Below are 15,279 nucleotides of genomic sequence, written 5' to 3'. Positions count from 1 at the left end.
AGGTCAGTATTTTAAGTGTTTCTTTGTTGACAAACATTGTTTCTTTAAATTTATGCAGAACTTATATAAGGACATGTCAAAGTGAGTCAGCCACTGATAATATAAAAAAATTAAGAATGAAATCTGACTGATCAAGTACCTCTGTAACAAAGAAAACTCCAAATGAAATGCATGAGGACATGAAGGTACGTACCACTGGGGAATGCTACCACTTGATATGTCAAAATAATAATAATAAAAAAACCTGGGCATTTACATTTAAACAAACAAGAATAAGAACTAAAAGATAAGCCAAGTAAGGGCAACTCTCAGAGGTTACCCATGAAAATACATTGATACAATCCAGGAGATGGTAATGAGGGACAGAAGATTAACAGTGAGGCACACAGCTGGGAAAGGGGACATCATCACTGGATCAGGCTATCCTTATTGATGGCTAAGTTATTAAAAGGTTCCAGCAAGACGAGTGCCCAGAATATTGAGCAACCTGACATTTGCACATGGGGGGAGGGGGAAAGCTTCAAGCAAAACACCCAAGAATTCATGAGCAGGATGACAACTCAAGATGAGAGATGGTCCTGAGAGAAACAGCAAATCACAGTCTCCATCTATCAAGTATTTCAAGATGAAGGCATCAGTCAGTAAGGCAACAATCACAAGTTTTTTGGGATAGCAGAAGGGTGATCATAACTGATTAATAGACAAGAAATGAGAACTATGCTAGTAAATGGTTAAGTTTGCAAGAAGCCAACAAAAAACAAGAACCACGGAGCCAAGGACTACTACTGCTTCTCCAGGACAATGCATCACCACACAAATGTTAAGTTGCAATGTCTGTACCCACCAATTATGGCTTTCAACAGCTTCCCTATCTAGCCTACTAACTAGTTTTGGCTCCTTCAGGACTCCTCCCCAACTTGTAGAAAAACTGTGCGCGAAGGGTTTCAATGATGATGAAGTGACTACAGAGGTCAAGTTGTTCTGGACCAGCTGAACAAGGATTTGGCAAAGCAGGCATCACTAAGCTCCAGATGTGCTGGACCAAGTGCATTGAAGACAAGGGGGACTATATTGAAAACAAACAGAATTGAACTCAAACCGCTTTCATCTCTTTGGCAGACTAGTAACTTTCTGAACACTTGTCAAAGTATTATCCAAATATAAAGCCTAGACATTACTATTATCCATAGGAAATTCAAACTACAAGCTAATATGAATATTTCTGAAGTAAAGAGTTATACCTTTGTAATATGCGTTTGCATAGTCCCATGCTTAGTTCACAATGCATTTATGTAACTTTTCCAAAGAGTTTTAAGTAAATGGCTAATTGTACAAAAATATTTTGCTTACTAAAATATTTCCAGGCCCTAATACATAAAATTTTCAAGCCGATTATTGTCTGAGGATAAAACCTTAAATAACATCCATTGTCTACAGCTTTAGAACCTGACTTCACTCCCAACTAAGTAACATGCACAACAGTTAAACACAGATAATCTCCAGTGCACTGTACAACTCTGTTTTTTCAGTACTAAAGTAACTAGCCACTTAATAAATATGCATAAGCTGTACTTACGCTACGGTAATGCATGCTTCTCTAACAACTTGGGATCTGAGATCCTTAGCAGACAGTTTAAAAGCACCATCCAACAATCGTAAATGCTGGAAAAAGCCGTCATACTGTGCAGCTCCAGCAACAAGCAGTGACCGCACTTTCTTGAGCTTTAACAAAAGACAAAGTTAGATGAGAGTATATACATAATTTACATCATCATGTCCATGCATATATCTAGCTTTTTAAAAGAGTTAAAAGTGTTGACTACATACACTATATTTCAATGATAAATTAATCTAATTTTTTTTTAAACCTCACAGTAAAATGTAGCTTAGCTGGCAAAAGCTGCAAGTTACCTCAATCCAACAATATTAACTTAAAAAGGTAACAGAGGATGTCTATGAAATATTAATGGCATTCCTCTACAAAGAAGAAACACTGCTAAAATCAGAATTTTAACTGTATACTTTTAAATGGTAGCTTTATTTGTTTCTTAGAACTCAGTTTTTATATACATGTGTGGCTATATATACGTAAAGATCTGTATGCACATTAATCTAGAAACCTGTACACATACAAAATCTAGTGTTGTTGGTGCAAATTCTCATAGTTACAAAGGTGCTAAATGTACCAACTGCATGTGCAAGCGTCTCTAGCTGCAAAGCAAGTATACATACCTGGCCTGCATATAAAATCGGTCAAATGCAAATTGGGATGTTAAAGAGGTCTTCCATGTACAGAAAATATAGGTCAATTCAGCCTCTTGAAGTCTATCTAGCATGAAAGCTGCTTGAATTGTCTGAGAAAACTCTTCCAAAATATTTTTTTCTTAAAATGGTATAAAATAAATTGAATGTAAAACATACTGCAATGGTTCGTTGATCCCAGTCATGCTTGTCATCTGAGAGAATTTCCCTGATTTTGTTTAATGTTTCTTCAAGTTCTCGACTGGAATAGATCTGCAACAAACCAAATGAGCCAGATGCTTAATATCTGAAAGTTTATCTGAGAGAAGTGATAATACTTTAAGGTTTAAAAAGTAACAACAAAAACAAAATCTTGAAAAAAACAACTAAGAAAAAAGGTCACATCTAAAACATGTTTTTTTGGACATATATTTGAATAAGAACAGAACTATTTGGAGTAGAGGAGAAAGGGTGTGCAAGAGATTTTTCACAAGTTTGAAAAGGGCTCTTTTGTGTTCTCTGAAAAGTGAAAAAATTTGAAAGCTCAACATATTTTAACAAGAATTCTTGTTTTCTAGCCAATCTTAATAATCACAGCAATTCATGTAAAATGCATCAGCAGTTATTTTGTAAGGCATGGAACAAAAGACAGAAGTTCACAACTTAAGAGGAACAAGAATTAGGAATGAAAATAATACACTAACAAATTTTTAGTAAGAAGGGGGTGAGGTAAGGATACATACTGACATACATACATGTCATTCCCAGAAACCATGTGTCTGATTTACACTTCAAAAGCTATTCCAAATTTATAGTAGAAATTCCAAAATATAGTAGAAAGTGACAAATCTTCTATAACCTTTATTTAAAAAAAAAAAAGTTTCCCCCCTTTTATTTAACATTTCAAATTAAACATTTTCTGATTGGAAAGGCTCAACCAAATACGTCCCGAATAGCTCTTACAAAACATCTAGTATACAGATAAATGATTTTAAATGGTACAGCCTTATGAAAAGAGATCTTATGCTCAGGTAATCAAGGTAATTTGTCCCATGACCTATTATATCATAAGGTTCCCAGCTGCCATGAACAACTGTACGTGTCTCCTCAATGACTTCCACTTTGGCTCCAATGCTTCTGTCAGTAAAAAGGAGCCCTCTACCATACAAGTTGAAACCAAGCAAGATCTTTATGTGCACTGAAGCTACATTTATAAAATAAAAAAGTCTATGAATTCTCTTGAAAACCAAATAAGTACACTTGGCTCAGTTTCTACACACTACAGAAAGCGAAGTATACTTCTGATATAAAAGTTTCACTGAGGCTAGCATGCTATCCTTGTTCACACAAATGTGCTGTCTGATGTAGTTTCCACAGGATAAAAATTAGCAAATTCTAATTCATTCTTCATAAATGTTGGTCTCTTTCATTAAGGGTCAGAAAGGCAAGAGCTATTAACTTATTGCAGAGTTCAACAATTAACCAATATACAAAGACTTGATAAGACAATACAAGTGAATACCCTTCCCACCCCCCCTTCCCAATCCTCATTGTTCCTTCTTCCTATAAGGTCAAAGATGAGATTGGGTAGTGAACTGAGAAACATGTGCATTAAGCAGTGTACAATTTATTATCCATGTGACTTAATTCCATGCTTTAAAGTTCTTTAAAAATTATTTTCTACCTAAACACTCAGACTGGTATTTAAAACAAAAAATGTAAAGAATTTGTCTTCTGTTCTTTTCTGTATATTAAATAAATTAAGAAGAACTTTAATGTACTTCTTAAAAACTATGCACATAGTAGTGTATACTGAAATTTCAGAATGCCTACTTAAGAAATGGTTTTAAGTCAAAAACACTCCTATTAAGAAGTAACACGTATTGTGTTATTTATAGTATCACAATGCCTACAAAGCGCTGTCATCAAGCAGAGCCCCACTGAGTAGTATATTTTACTATATGGCTACTTTGTCCACACAAGCACAACGCTACTTATCTTCATTCTCTGTTCAAACAAAGTGTCTCCAAACTGAGAACATGCAAGACCTTCACTTTCTTCAGAGAAACTCTCTCAGGAATGATTTAACCCTGGTCATCCCCTGTGGTGGGCCAGTAGGGGGTGCTCCTGCACTGAGCCACCCACCTCACTGCACCCGACCACCTTCCAGTCTCCGAGTGCCTCCCACAGGGCACCTCGCATGTAGCCAACCCCCTTCCTGGAGCATACCCGCTAGCCTGAGGGTAGTGCCACCACCACCCAAGGTCTGATCTGATCCTGTCACTATGCCCCTTGGGAAACACAGGCATAGTCCTTGAGGGTACTTGACCCACTTCAAGAACTTGGGGTGCTTCCTTCAGTCTGAAGCACAAACAGTGGTCTCCCTCAGTTAGCCAAACCAAGGGGACACCAAGGCATAACCTACACCCACCCCCAATAAGTCTCCCAAGCTAGGAACAAAGGATAACTTTATTGGTTCCAAAGAGTATGTTTGAAATAGGATACAGGGTTGAGCAGTATCAGAGAAATCCCACAGAGCAAACAGGGTGGCTGGGGTAGCCTTTGATCATGCATCTGAGTTACTGCAAGCTATATATCTAGTTAGATCTCAGGTAGCTTACTCATGAGTATCATCCAGAGGCAGGTGGAGATTCCCTCTGGAGGCAGGCAGTTAATTAATCATGAGTTTCAAGAGAGAGAGAGAAAGTTTCAGACGGTCTCTTCTCTCTCTGAGTTTTCATCATGACAACTCCCCTTCCTCCTGGGCAGTCCCTTAACTTACATAGCCCTTATGGCCTTATTTATCTGGTCCAATGGAGGCCAGCACCTGCTGTCTGCCAGCCAACTAATTTAAAATGCATCACTGGTTGCTGGGCACACTGGCAGGGTCTCTAGAACAATAGGGAGCCCAAGATCCTCACCCAGATATGTAATGCCAGTCACATAGGCAGAGGGCGCAGGTTCCTCTCCCCCCCCCGCCACCATCTCAGGAATATATATAACTCAGGGTACTAAAGAGATAGGATGTCTGCCATCTGCAGGGCCCAAGTTAACCAAGTTACCACAGAGCAGAGTTTTTGGGGAGAGACAGAGGTGGCATTCTGCCACATCCCTCAGTTATTTGTCCCCTGGAGCAGTGATTTTTCAGTTTCTCCTGGGAGAAAAATCCTGAACATCTGTACGCTCTGCTTCTCCCAAGAGAAACGGATGTTTGTATATGGCCTTAGTCACTGAAAACCTCTATGTTTTAGCTGGCACAACTATGAAGAGCGGTTAATAACACAAGTGCAAAGCATGATCTATTTATTAAAGCATCTTGCAAAAAAGGGCCAAATATTACTATCTACTTTCAAGTACAGAGATTTTATATGATATATGCAAGAGTCACTGTTGTGTAGCAGCGAACACATGGGTCTACCATTTTAGAAACCAGGATTCTATCCCCAGCTATGCTATAGACTTCACTATCAATTCACAGTGTTCTTGAGTTACTTTGTTTTCCAGTTACTCACCATACACTGGATAACAGACCTGTGCACAGTAGGTGAAATGGGTGAAGTAATGGGAATGTAATAAACTTAATGTAACCAGATCCTGAAACTGACAGGCTTATATTTTACAGAAAATATATTTTCAGTGCTTTCACTTCCATGAGCTTTGGTAATAGATTGACCAATTTTAAAATAAATTAACTTCCTAAAAATGTTACTATTCTTACTCCAGAAAATGTACTTGTATACAAGCCAACATAAAACTTGACACTAACTTTGAAATGCAATGCAATTTTTCTGTGCTGTCTTTCTGAAAATTTGGAAAAGGATCTCAGAAAAAGAATCTAGCCACTTGAAGGCCTTAATCCTAAAAAGTTTGGAAGACGACAATGATTTTCTCTTTTTGTTTAGATTCAAGGGCAAATGTGTAAAAAAAAAAATTGATCCTATCACAAAAAGGAGAGACTGCTTCTGCTCTGAACAATAAGACAGCACACCACTGCAACGGCTGTCCTTAAGTTTCAAAAAACAAAGGCAACAATGTTCTGAAATAACAAAAGGTCTCTGATGCATAAAATAAATAGCAATATGTTCTTTTTAAATTGAAACCACCAGCAGAGGGCAACATTCCAATGTTAAAAAAATAGTTTAATAAAAAGAAAAAAATGCATAAATAAAAGCAGCTAAATACAACTGACTGGATATCATTACTTTAAGAAAGGATATACCTCGCACTGGAGACAGAGGAGCTAAAGGAAAACAAAAATGATGGGGAAATGAGTAACACACAAAAATATGAAAAATGGTTAAAGGAACTAGGTTTGCTTTATCTGAGAAAAGAGATAACGCACAAGGAAGGCATCAGAATAGTTTTTTAATATATAAATGGCTGTTATGAAGAGGACTAACAAACTGCCCGTCAAAAATGCTGCGGGGAGGACAAGGGAGGCAATGGAAATGGGAGTCCAGCTTCTGGCCATGTCCCCGCTCCCCCTGTCCAGCCCCCCCCAAATGGGCCAGACCACGTTCCCCCCACCCCCACTATGGCAGGCCTGACCCTGTTCCGCCCCTGCCTCCTTCCTGACACAGTGGGTCTGACCCTGTTGCCCCCCACCCCTTATGCCACCGCCACCTCCAAGAAGCAAGGGGCGGGGGGAAGCTTGCCCCACCATCCTCTCTGTCCCCCTGTGGTAGCACCCCATGCTATCAACAGACAGACATACAGAGACTTTCATGTATATAGAATGATGATCAATGATTTCTCAGATACCTAAGCAGAACAAGTAGTAATTGGTTTAAATTTTAGAAAGTAAGATTCTATAAAAAACTCATCTGTAGGGAAGTTTAATAGGAATAGGTTACAATGCTGCGGAAGGCCCATCATTGGGTACTTCTAAGAATGGGTTAGACGAATGATGCTCAACCCTCTCCCCCCATGGGCTGGACAGAGAGTACCCCACAGTCTGTGGGTCAGATGCAGGCAGTGGTTCCCATCCAGCACCTGGGGAGGGTGTGGTAGACACCATTTAGCCACATGGAATGGGACAAGGGGCAGCCCGGCACCAAGCTAGCCCCAGAGGGGACGAAGGCATGGCCTGGTCTTAACACAGCTCCATGCAGGTTGGGGAAGGAGTAGTGGGTGTGGTTTGGCCACTGGGGGAAGAGAGGGAGAGAAGGGAATATGGTCCAGCCCCAAGCAGGAAGGAGGCATGGCCCAGCCCCATGGGGGTAAAGTGGGGGAGCAGCCTGGCTCCGATGGGCCATGTGGGGCTTGGGAATTTGGCAGAGCAGGGATGGTGGTCATATTAATGGCCACTGCTCCTCTACCACCAAATCTGCCAACCCAGAACCAGCCCCGTGGGCTGGATGCCAAAGCTCCACAGGACACATTTGGGCCCCGGGCCATTCTAGACAACATCCATCACATATAACCTAGCTATAGTTAAGTCTCATCTCAGCGCAGTGAGAAAAGAAAGGAAGCTAGACTTCCCACTGAGGTACATTTTAGCCCCATATTTCTAAGACATATTGCTTGTACTGTATCCATTGAAATGAACAATAAATTGCACAAGCACAGAATGAAACAGCAACAATTAGACAACTTTTCTTGCGACTCTCTGCAAGAGAATTTCCTTTGCCTTCAGAATAAACCTGTTACTTTTCAGGTCAAACAAATTTTCCAATACTAATTTACCACAAAGCTAAAAATAGGGTTATGTAACAGAGGCTGGTCCCGCAATGATGCTTTCCTAGAGACGTATATAATGCTTTATGTAGATACTGGAGTGTACTCAAAGTTCTCTAGAGAAAAGTGATCCAAATATATGAAAAAAGAAATTGAACTTTAAAAGCATTTCATGGCTACAGCATCACTAAGATGGTCAGTCACAGGAGACCAGGTTATAAAATTAACTCTAAGTTATCACATGTTCAGCCATCCAAATTCATCTAGCTGCTAGCAGAGTTATATATTCCAGTCACTCGTGGGGAAGATATATTGGTCTGTCTGAACTTTAACAAGGAGTGCTTTTAGGACAATGTATAAATCAATCTATACAGTGCATCTGCCTAGCCATACAGTGTTTAATAATTTGCTAGACCAGGGAAGGGAAGATTTTTTTGTTTCTAATTTGGAGGTATGAGGGGAAAGTATGGTTCTGAAAAACAGAGAAAATTGAAGAGAAAAGGATTTCTTCTGCATTTTACTTCTAGTCTTTCTACCGATAATCAGAATGAGACATAATTAAAATGCAAATAGGATTTTATTCAGTCTTCAACCTGGCTTTTTCAGTTCAAGGTTAGGCAAGAGATTAAAAACAAACCAGAGGAATTAAGCTGAAAATGTGGTTAATGAGGGAAAAAAACAAGATTCCATCTGAAGTTTGAAGTTATCACCATAGAAAAAACATATTCATTTTACATAATTTACAAGGAAAAAATGTAATGCTAATATGATTGATCCTGATAACACACAAAATTGCTTATCCATTTAAAATTATTTCTGAAGTGATTATTCTACAATTAAATATTGTTTAAAAATATGCGCTTTGGTTTTACTGAAGGAGACAAGCTAAACCTATTCAGATGGTAAAGTCCATGAGACAGGTAGTTTACACATGCATTTAAAAGTACTTAGGAATAGCTTTTTTTGAAAGTGCATCATATAGGGCATTAGCCAAGTTAATATTTTGAAATATTTTGAACATCTATTCCCGAAGTAGAGATAGCAATTAGCAACACAGATCAACCTGTCATTAACTTTTCTTAAAGCCAACTTTTCCCCCAACCCCAATTATAAAAGCAAGCTCTTAAGGGGGGCGGGACAGAATCAAAAGATTTTTTTTTTAATATACTCAGCAAATTTTTCAGTTATCTATTTCCTAAAATCATTTAAAATATTTAATAAGAAGTTTGTAAGCAGACATTATTGGAAACAAAACTAAACAATTATAACATTACTCCTGAACATAAGGGAACATTAAGGACAAGGTCTGACCTGTACTGTAGGTACATCTGTAAATGCCTTAATAAAATCATCCTCGTCAACAGCTCCAGCTCCTCCATCTTTGGATGCACCTACATAAGTTTTAAAAAAAACATAATTATTAAATTGTGTTTTGTAAGTTTTCAGTCAAAGATTTTCCAGTTTTCCAAGAAATTCAAACCACATTTAACATAATTATGGTGTAATCTCTGTTACCTGGTGGGAAATTATCAGAGGCAGAGTTATAATATACAATGCAGCAGATTAAAAACAGAATTGTAATCATGTACGAAATTTCAACATTTTCATACCCAATTTCACCCCAGTTCTGCCACATATCAAGGCAAGTGTCAAAACATCAATTTTTAAAAGAACCAAAAAGTTATAAGCAGTTTCAAATTAGAAATGTCAAAATGAAATAAAATGTTTAGATTTTCTCAAACTAAAGTGTTTTATTTCAACTTGTCGACTGAAACTATATCTATATCTACAGCTATACCTAATCTATATATATAACCAGTAAATGGCTAAATGGTTTGGGCCCTACGTACCTAAGGGACCACCTTCTCCCTTACACCCCACTGCAATCCCTAAGGTCAACAGAGAACAATCACTTAAAAGTACAATCAATAAACCAAATCCACTTGGCAAAAAACATGGGACGTCATTCTTGGCAGGTGCTCTCCAGCTCTAGAACTCCCTCCTTCTTACAGCTTGACAGATCCTGAGCAGAGACATCTTTCAGAAGTGCTGTAAGACCTTTCTAATTGGGTAGGTACTAACAAAGCTAGGATGAGATAGTTTTGGCGGGGGGGGGGTAGAGGGAGCTCTATTTTATGTTAACTTTCTACTTCCCTTTTGTTTTGTTCTTTTTTCGCCCTCTGAGATTTTGGGAAGGGCAGCACAATAATCACACTGAATTGAATCAAATAAGGAAATCAAAAATCAAAAAACAGATATTCTTTAAAATGGCATAGACTGGAATAGTGGCCTTACCTTTCTTAAAATAGAAAAACCGGACAAAACACGTCTCCTTCAAAAATATGTATGTCCACACCTTTATAATGGACATCAAGAAGCATACTTTTCAGCTGCTTTAAAAAGGGTGGGAGACCTGCTGCCCAGGAGCTGCAGCAGCTGTTACAATTTAACTATTATATCCCCATAATCTTACCATGTTATAAGTTAAGTAAACTGCCCAAACTTTAACCCTGAAGGAAGAAGGTTTAAAGATGGAGCAGTTTTGCTATACATTTATAACTACAAAATCACGCACATGTAAGAGTTGCATCAAAGCACCTTGATTTGTAGCTTTTGATATTGTTGCAATTGTTATAGCTGCATACACCCATAGGGTCATCTGAAATAACAGAGGATTAGAAATAAGCAATAAACACATAACAAGAAAGGAGAAGAGGTTAAGAAGTTACACTGTACTGGAGGATCCTCTTGTTATAAGCCAGGGGTCAGCAATCAATGGCACGCAAGATGAGTTTGACTGGCACTTATAGGCAGAGGAAGAAAAAAATTTGGGGGGAGGGGCCCTCCACAGGCAGCAGAGTCTGCAGAGGAAAGGGCAGGAGGAGGGGACAGGGCCATGGTGGGAAGTGGCATTGCCCAACACCGTGCCAACCCCAGCCCCAGCAGGTGCCGCGCTGGCAATGGCTGCCTTCCTGCTCCCAGCCCTACACCACCCAGAGCTGGGGCCAGAGCAGGACCAGCCCTGGCTGTGCCACCAGGTTGGAGGTCATGGAGCCCCCGAGACCTCCGCGCCTGCCCCGCCAGTCCCTGCACAGCGGGGCCGGGAGGGGCAGGACATGGGACAGAGCAGCGGTTCATCCAGAGGCTGCAGGGAGGGATGGTGGCTCCCAAGCATAGCCTGCCTCCCTAACCCTGCCAGGAAGAGCCCAGCCCCAGCCCACACAGCTGCAGCCCACCCTGCCTCATGCAGATCTGGGGGCACATGCCTCCTGGGGTGCATACAGCAGCAGAAGCCATGCCCCCTGACAAGCTGCTTGGGGCTCAGTCCTGTACCCCACCCTGAGTGGCTGCCCCTACCCCAGCTCTAGCCCTACTCCCTTCCTCCCCACCCCTGCTGCAGCTTCTGGAAGCCTGCAGCCAGGCTGCCTTCTGGCCCTACTACTGCGCCATGTTTGGGGGGGCAAAGCCCCATTAGCACTTCCCCTTCCGCCACCTATGCATTTTAATATAATATAATTTGAAATTAAGCTTCTTAAGCATTTAAAAAACCTTATTTATTTTACATACAATAATAGTTTAGTTATATATAGAGAGAGACATTATAAAAATTAACATTTATTACCGATATGCAAAACCTTAAATTAGAGTGAATAAATGAAGACCTGGAACACCACTTCTGAAAGGCTGCTGACCCTGTTATAGACCATGTTGGTTGAGACCTCAAAGTCCAATTTAAAAAGTTTAATGAATGTGTACATGTGCTACACATTTGTTTTTTTCCCCTACCGACACCATTATCTTCTTGGATCAAAAACCTAGAAGGAAGATATTAAGACTCACTTCTTGGGCACTCATGCCTTATATTCTGAATAATATATTAGCCTCTAATTATGACTAATGTTTCAACTGGAAAGCTCCTAGTACACAAATGATGAATCAAGATTATCAGCAATTTGAAGGAACTTAGATAAAACAATGAATTTCCTCCAATACATCATATAACTTCAATTCAGAATTCCTAAAATTAACATCCTCTTAACAATACATGGAAAAATAGAGTAAACCACGAATTTTACCTTTTTACCAGAGGCAAATGCGGATTTCTCATTTTACAAGAGAAGCCCGTGGATTTTGCCATTTTAGTGAGCTCTCTGCAGGCTGGCAGAGTTCCAGGCTGCAGGGAATGGGAGGAAGGTAATGAGAAGGGGGTGTACATGGCACATGGCCCCAGGCAGCCTGCAGAGCAGCTCCAGCAGGTAAATGGGGGGGGAGCGGGAAGATGGGGATTGAGGCTGCTGTAGGGAAGAAGCTGGGCAGGGCTGGTACTGCTGCCTAACTGGGTGGGCCACAATGCCTGGGGTACAAGGCCCCAGAGGGGAGGAGGATGGGGCTGTGGCTCATCCAGGAGAGGGGAGGGCCAGCTTTCACATACTCCCAGGGGGAAGGGGGGATCTGTGACCCCGAGATTTGTGAGAGGTAGGCACAGGCTGCAGGCTTGAGATCCCACCCTATTTCCTCCCCTCGGGGCCTCCACAGCCCTGCAAGCATGACCCAGCACAGCTGGGGACAGCGGGCCCATACGGAGATCTGTTTGCCACTGCGAGCTCCCCGCCTGATGCCCTGGCAACATCCCTTCCTCATTCCACTGCCCTCATGCACAGGAAGTGCGTTGCCACGGCAGTGCGGGGCGAGCAGCAGTGAGAAGGTTGTCGACGCCAGCTCTTCTGCTCCCTGCCATACTGGGTGGCACCTGCTGGGCTGCAGAGGCCGCGGGGGAGGGAAGCAGGGCAGAGCTGGCAGTGGTGGCAAGCCTACTGCTCCCTGGTGCCGTTCCCCTCCCGCACAGCCTCCACAGCCCAGCAGGTGCCACCCAGAGACTTCTGCACCACTGCTCACCCTGCACTGCCCCGACAATGCTCCTCCTATGTCTGGGGCTGCAGTGAGGGCTGCACCCCTCAAAGCAGTGGCATGAACAAGGGGTGCGTCGCCAGGGCAGTTGGGGAGCTTGCAGCAGTGAAGAGATCCCCATGTGGCCCCACTGTCTCGCAAAGCAGGAGCAAGGTGCAGGATGGAACCACAAGCGGCTTGTCCAAGGGGTGGCTCCCGTCATTATGAGCCCCCCAGGGGAGGTATAGTGGGCATCTGTCCCTCAGATTTATGTGTAGGGTAAGGGTGGGTTACCATTGCCCACTTGGGGCCAGGGATGGTGCTGGGCTCTTCCTGACAGGGGATGCTAGACTGGATCTGCACTCAGGGTGGGCAGTATCAGCACTGGGAGGGAGGCTGCAGTGAATTTTGGGGTGGCTATAGCCCTCCCCCCAGCACCGCTGCCACCCACCCCAAGCGCAGCCCCTGGCCACATACCCTGGCCCCAAGTGGACAGCAGCAGCCTGCCCTCACCCCATTCACAGATCTGGGTAGTACATGTCCCCCATACCTCTTCAAGGGGTGCTTACAGCAGTGGGAGCCACCTCCTCTGCCCCCCCCAGATAAGCCACTCAAGGCTCCATCCCACAACCTGCCCCAGTTATGCAGCACTAGCCCCAGCCCCACTCCCTCCCTCACATCTCTCCCCTACACCCCCTACAGGCTTACCAACTGGACACTGCTCTCCAAGCTACCGGGCTGCACTCCTGGTTGTATGCATGCTGTGACTGCACACATCCACGTGGCATTTATCAGCAACATTATCAGCCACATCAGCCAAAAAAGCCAATTACTGTTAATATTAATTTCCCTATTACCAGTGTCGATATGATATGGGCCGATGTATCAGTGCACCTCCAGTAGTTAAAGTGCTGGGAATTTAATTTAGATGCTACATTTTATTTATTGGCTTCTGATGTGCATCTCATGTGTTGTTCCTCATTTATAACCCCGGGCTTATAAAACCCAGGGTTATCCAATTCTCATGGGTACAGGGTGATCTTGCTGAATCGCATGATTTTTTTTGAATTTTTCTTAATCACTCAGAAGAAAGCCTGTCCAAGAGAGTCTTTTTTGTTTAGAACTAGTGCAGGAGAGACTGGGATTAGCAGTTTCCCCATCCAAGCCTGGAATCAAGGTTTCTTTCAACTCTATTGGAAGCATGACAAGGGAGGAAAAGCTGATGGAATTCACTGTGACCTTCATGAGCAATTATGCTGAGAGAGCTTTCATTAAGGTACAGTTTAAAACCACATTCTTGGAAAGCACTATTCTGCTTTTCCTGAAAGATCAAGACTGTCCATGATTAGAAAGAATTAGATGAGGTTAATACATACTTGACAAACACTTCAAAATTATCTTCATGTTCACTTGGAGGTTTGACAAAAATTTCTGCTGGGGGGGAGGAGGAGGTACTTATTCTAATGAACTAAAGCCAGCATGCAGGTAAGAATCACAACGCTTCTGGTACACTATGTGACTCTGGCATTTGGATCAAGGGGTAATAAATTCCTGAAGTGAGTGAAACTTCTTCAGTTATTTGTTTTCCTGTCCTACACTGATTTTACTGGCATCCCCCCAGCAAATAAAGGCGAAATAAAAGTGGGAGTTCTAGAGTTGCCATACAGCTACTTTTTTTAATCTTGTCTTTAGCTTGTGCATTTAACAGAGACTGGAACATGAGTGAGTTATCTCCCTAAAACACAATATAAGAATATAAAATTTCAGGCACTGTAGTCACTGCATCATAGGATAGCACAGGGATGTGCAAAATACAACCCATGAAGCAATTTTGTCTGGCCCACAGTGGGTCCCCTGGCCCCACCAAGAGGCACTGGGGCACCCTCATCCCCAGCTCACTCTGGGATGCCTGTGTGGTGGTGGCAGACCCAAGCCCCACCAGCTCAACATGGGGCTTGATAACAGTGCAGAACTGAGTGGCGTGGAGGCAGCAGCAGTGGTGGAAGCCCCGGTAAAGGTGCTGCATCTAGGAGCTGCACAGCCCCTCTGAGCACCCGCTAACCCCCAATTGCTCTCCCAGCCCCGTCAATAGCTGCCCCACCCAAATGAAAGCATCATAAATACCATCAAAATACAATTTCTGTAGAGCACAGATTGCTGGTATAGATTACTGCAGTTGCTTGACCCTTACTCCTTCAGTGAAATGTGCTATGTGAACAAAAACAGTTTTGCCAATATAACTGTACATGTTCTAGGGGTTTATACCAGCTATCAATCTGTCACAACCTTGATTGACATGGCAAAGTCAGCAAAATTTTGTACTGTAAACCACTAAATAGGAACAGCTGCACATTTTAACTATATTAGTGGACATATGTTGCTCCAAGTCGCTTGACCTTGTTTGGGGTGACTGATTAGTGCCCCAGGAAGTGCCTTCCTTATAAAGGGGCTCCATCTATACAAAAGAAAGTAGCA

At 42.2% G+C, this 15,279-nt stretch overlaps 1 protein-coding gene across 14 annotated transcripts in view; it reads right to left on the bottom strand.

Moving 5' to 3' along the window:
• Positions 1-15,279, bottom strand: part of CLASP2 (cytoplasmic linker associated protein 2) — a 221,824-nt gene that overhangs the window by 103,080 nt on the left and 103,465 nt on the right. For all 14 annotated transcript variants that reach the window (XM_090050336.1, XM_090050323.1, XM_090050327.1 and 11 more), the window contains 3 exons: positions 9,229-9,308; positions 2,422-2,514; positions 1,577-1,722 (listed from right to left, as the gene is read on the bottom strand). In XM_090050336.1, coding sequence (XP_089906462.1) covers positions 1,577-1,722; positions 2,422-2,514; positions 9,229-9,308 — 319 coding nt within the window. The remainder of the gene's footprint in view (positions 1-1,576; positions 1,723-2,421; positions 2,515-9,228; positions 9,309-15,279) is intronic.

This window comes from Crocodylus siamensis, chromosome 5, assembly GCF_052110815.1.
Source record: "Crocodylus siamensis isolate JL-2025a chromosome 5, ASM5211081v1, whole genome shotgun sequence".
Lineage (NCBI taxonomy): Eukaryota > Metazoa > Chordata > Crocodylia > Crocodylidae > Crocodylus > Crocodylus siamensis.
This window is presented reverse-complemented; position numbering and strand designations above follow the sequence as displayed.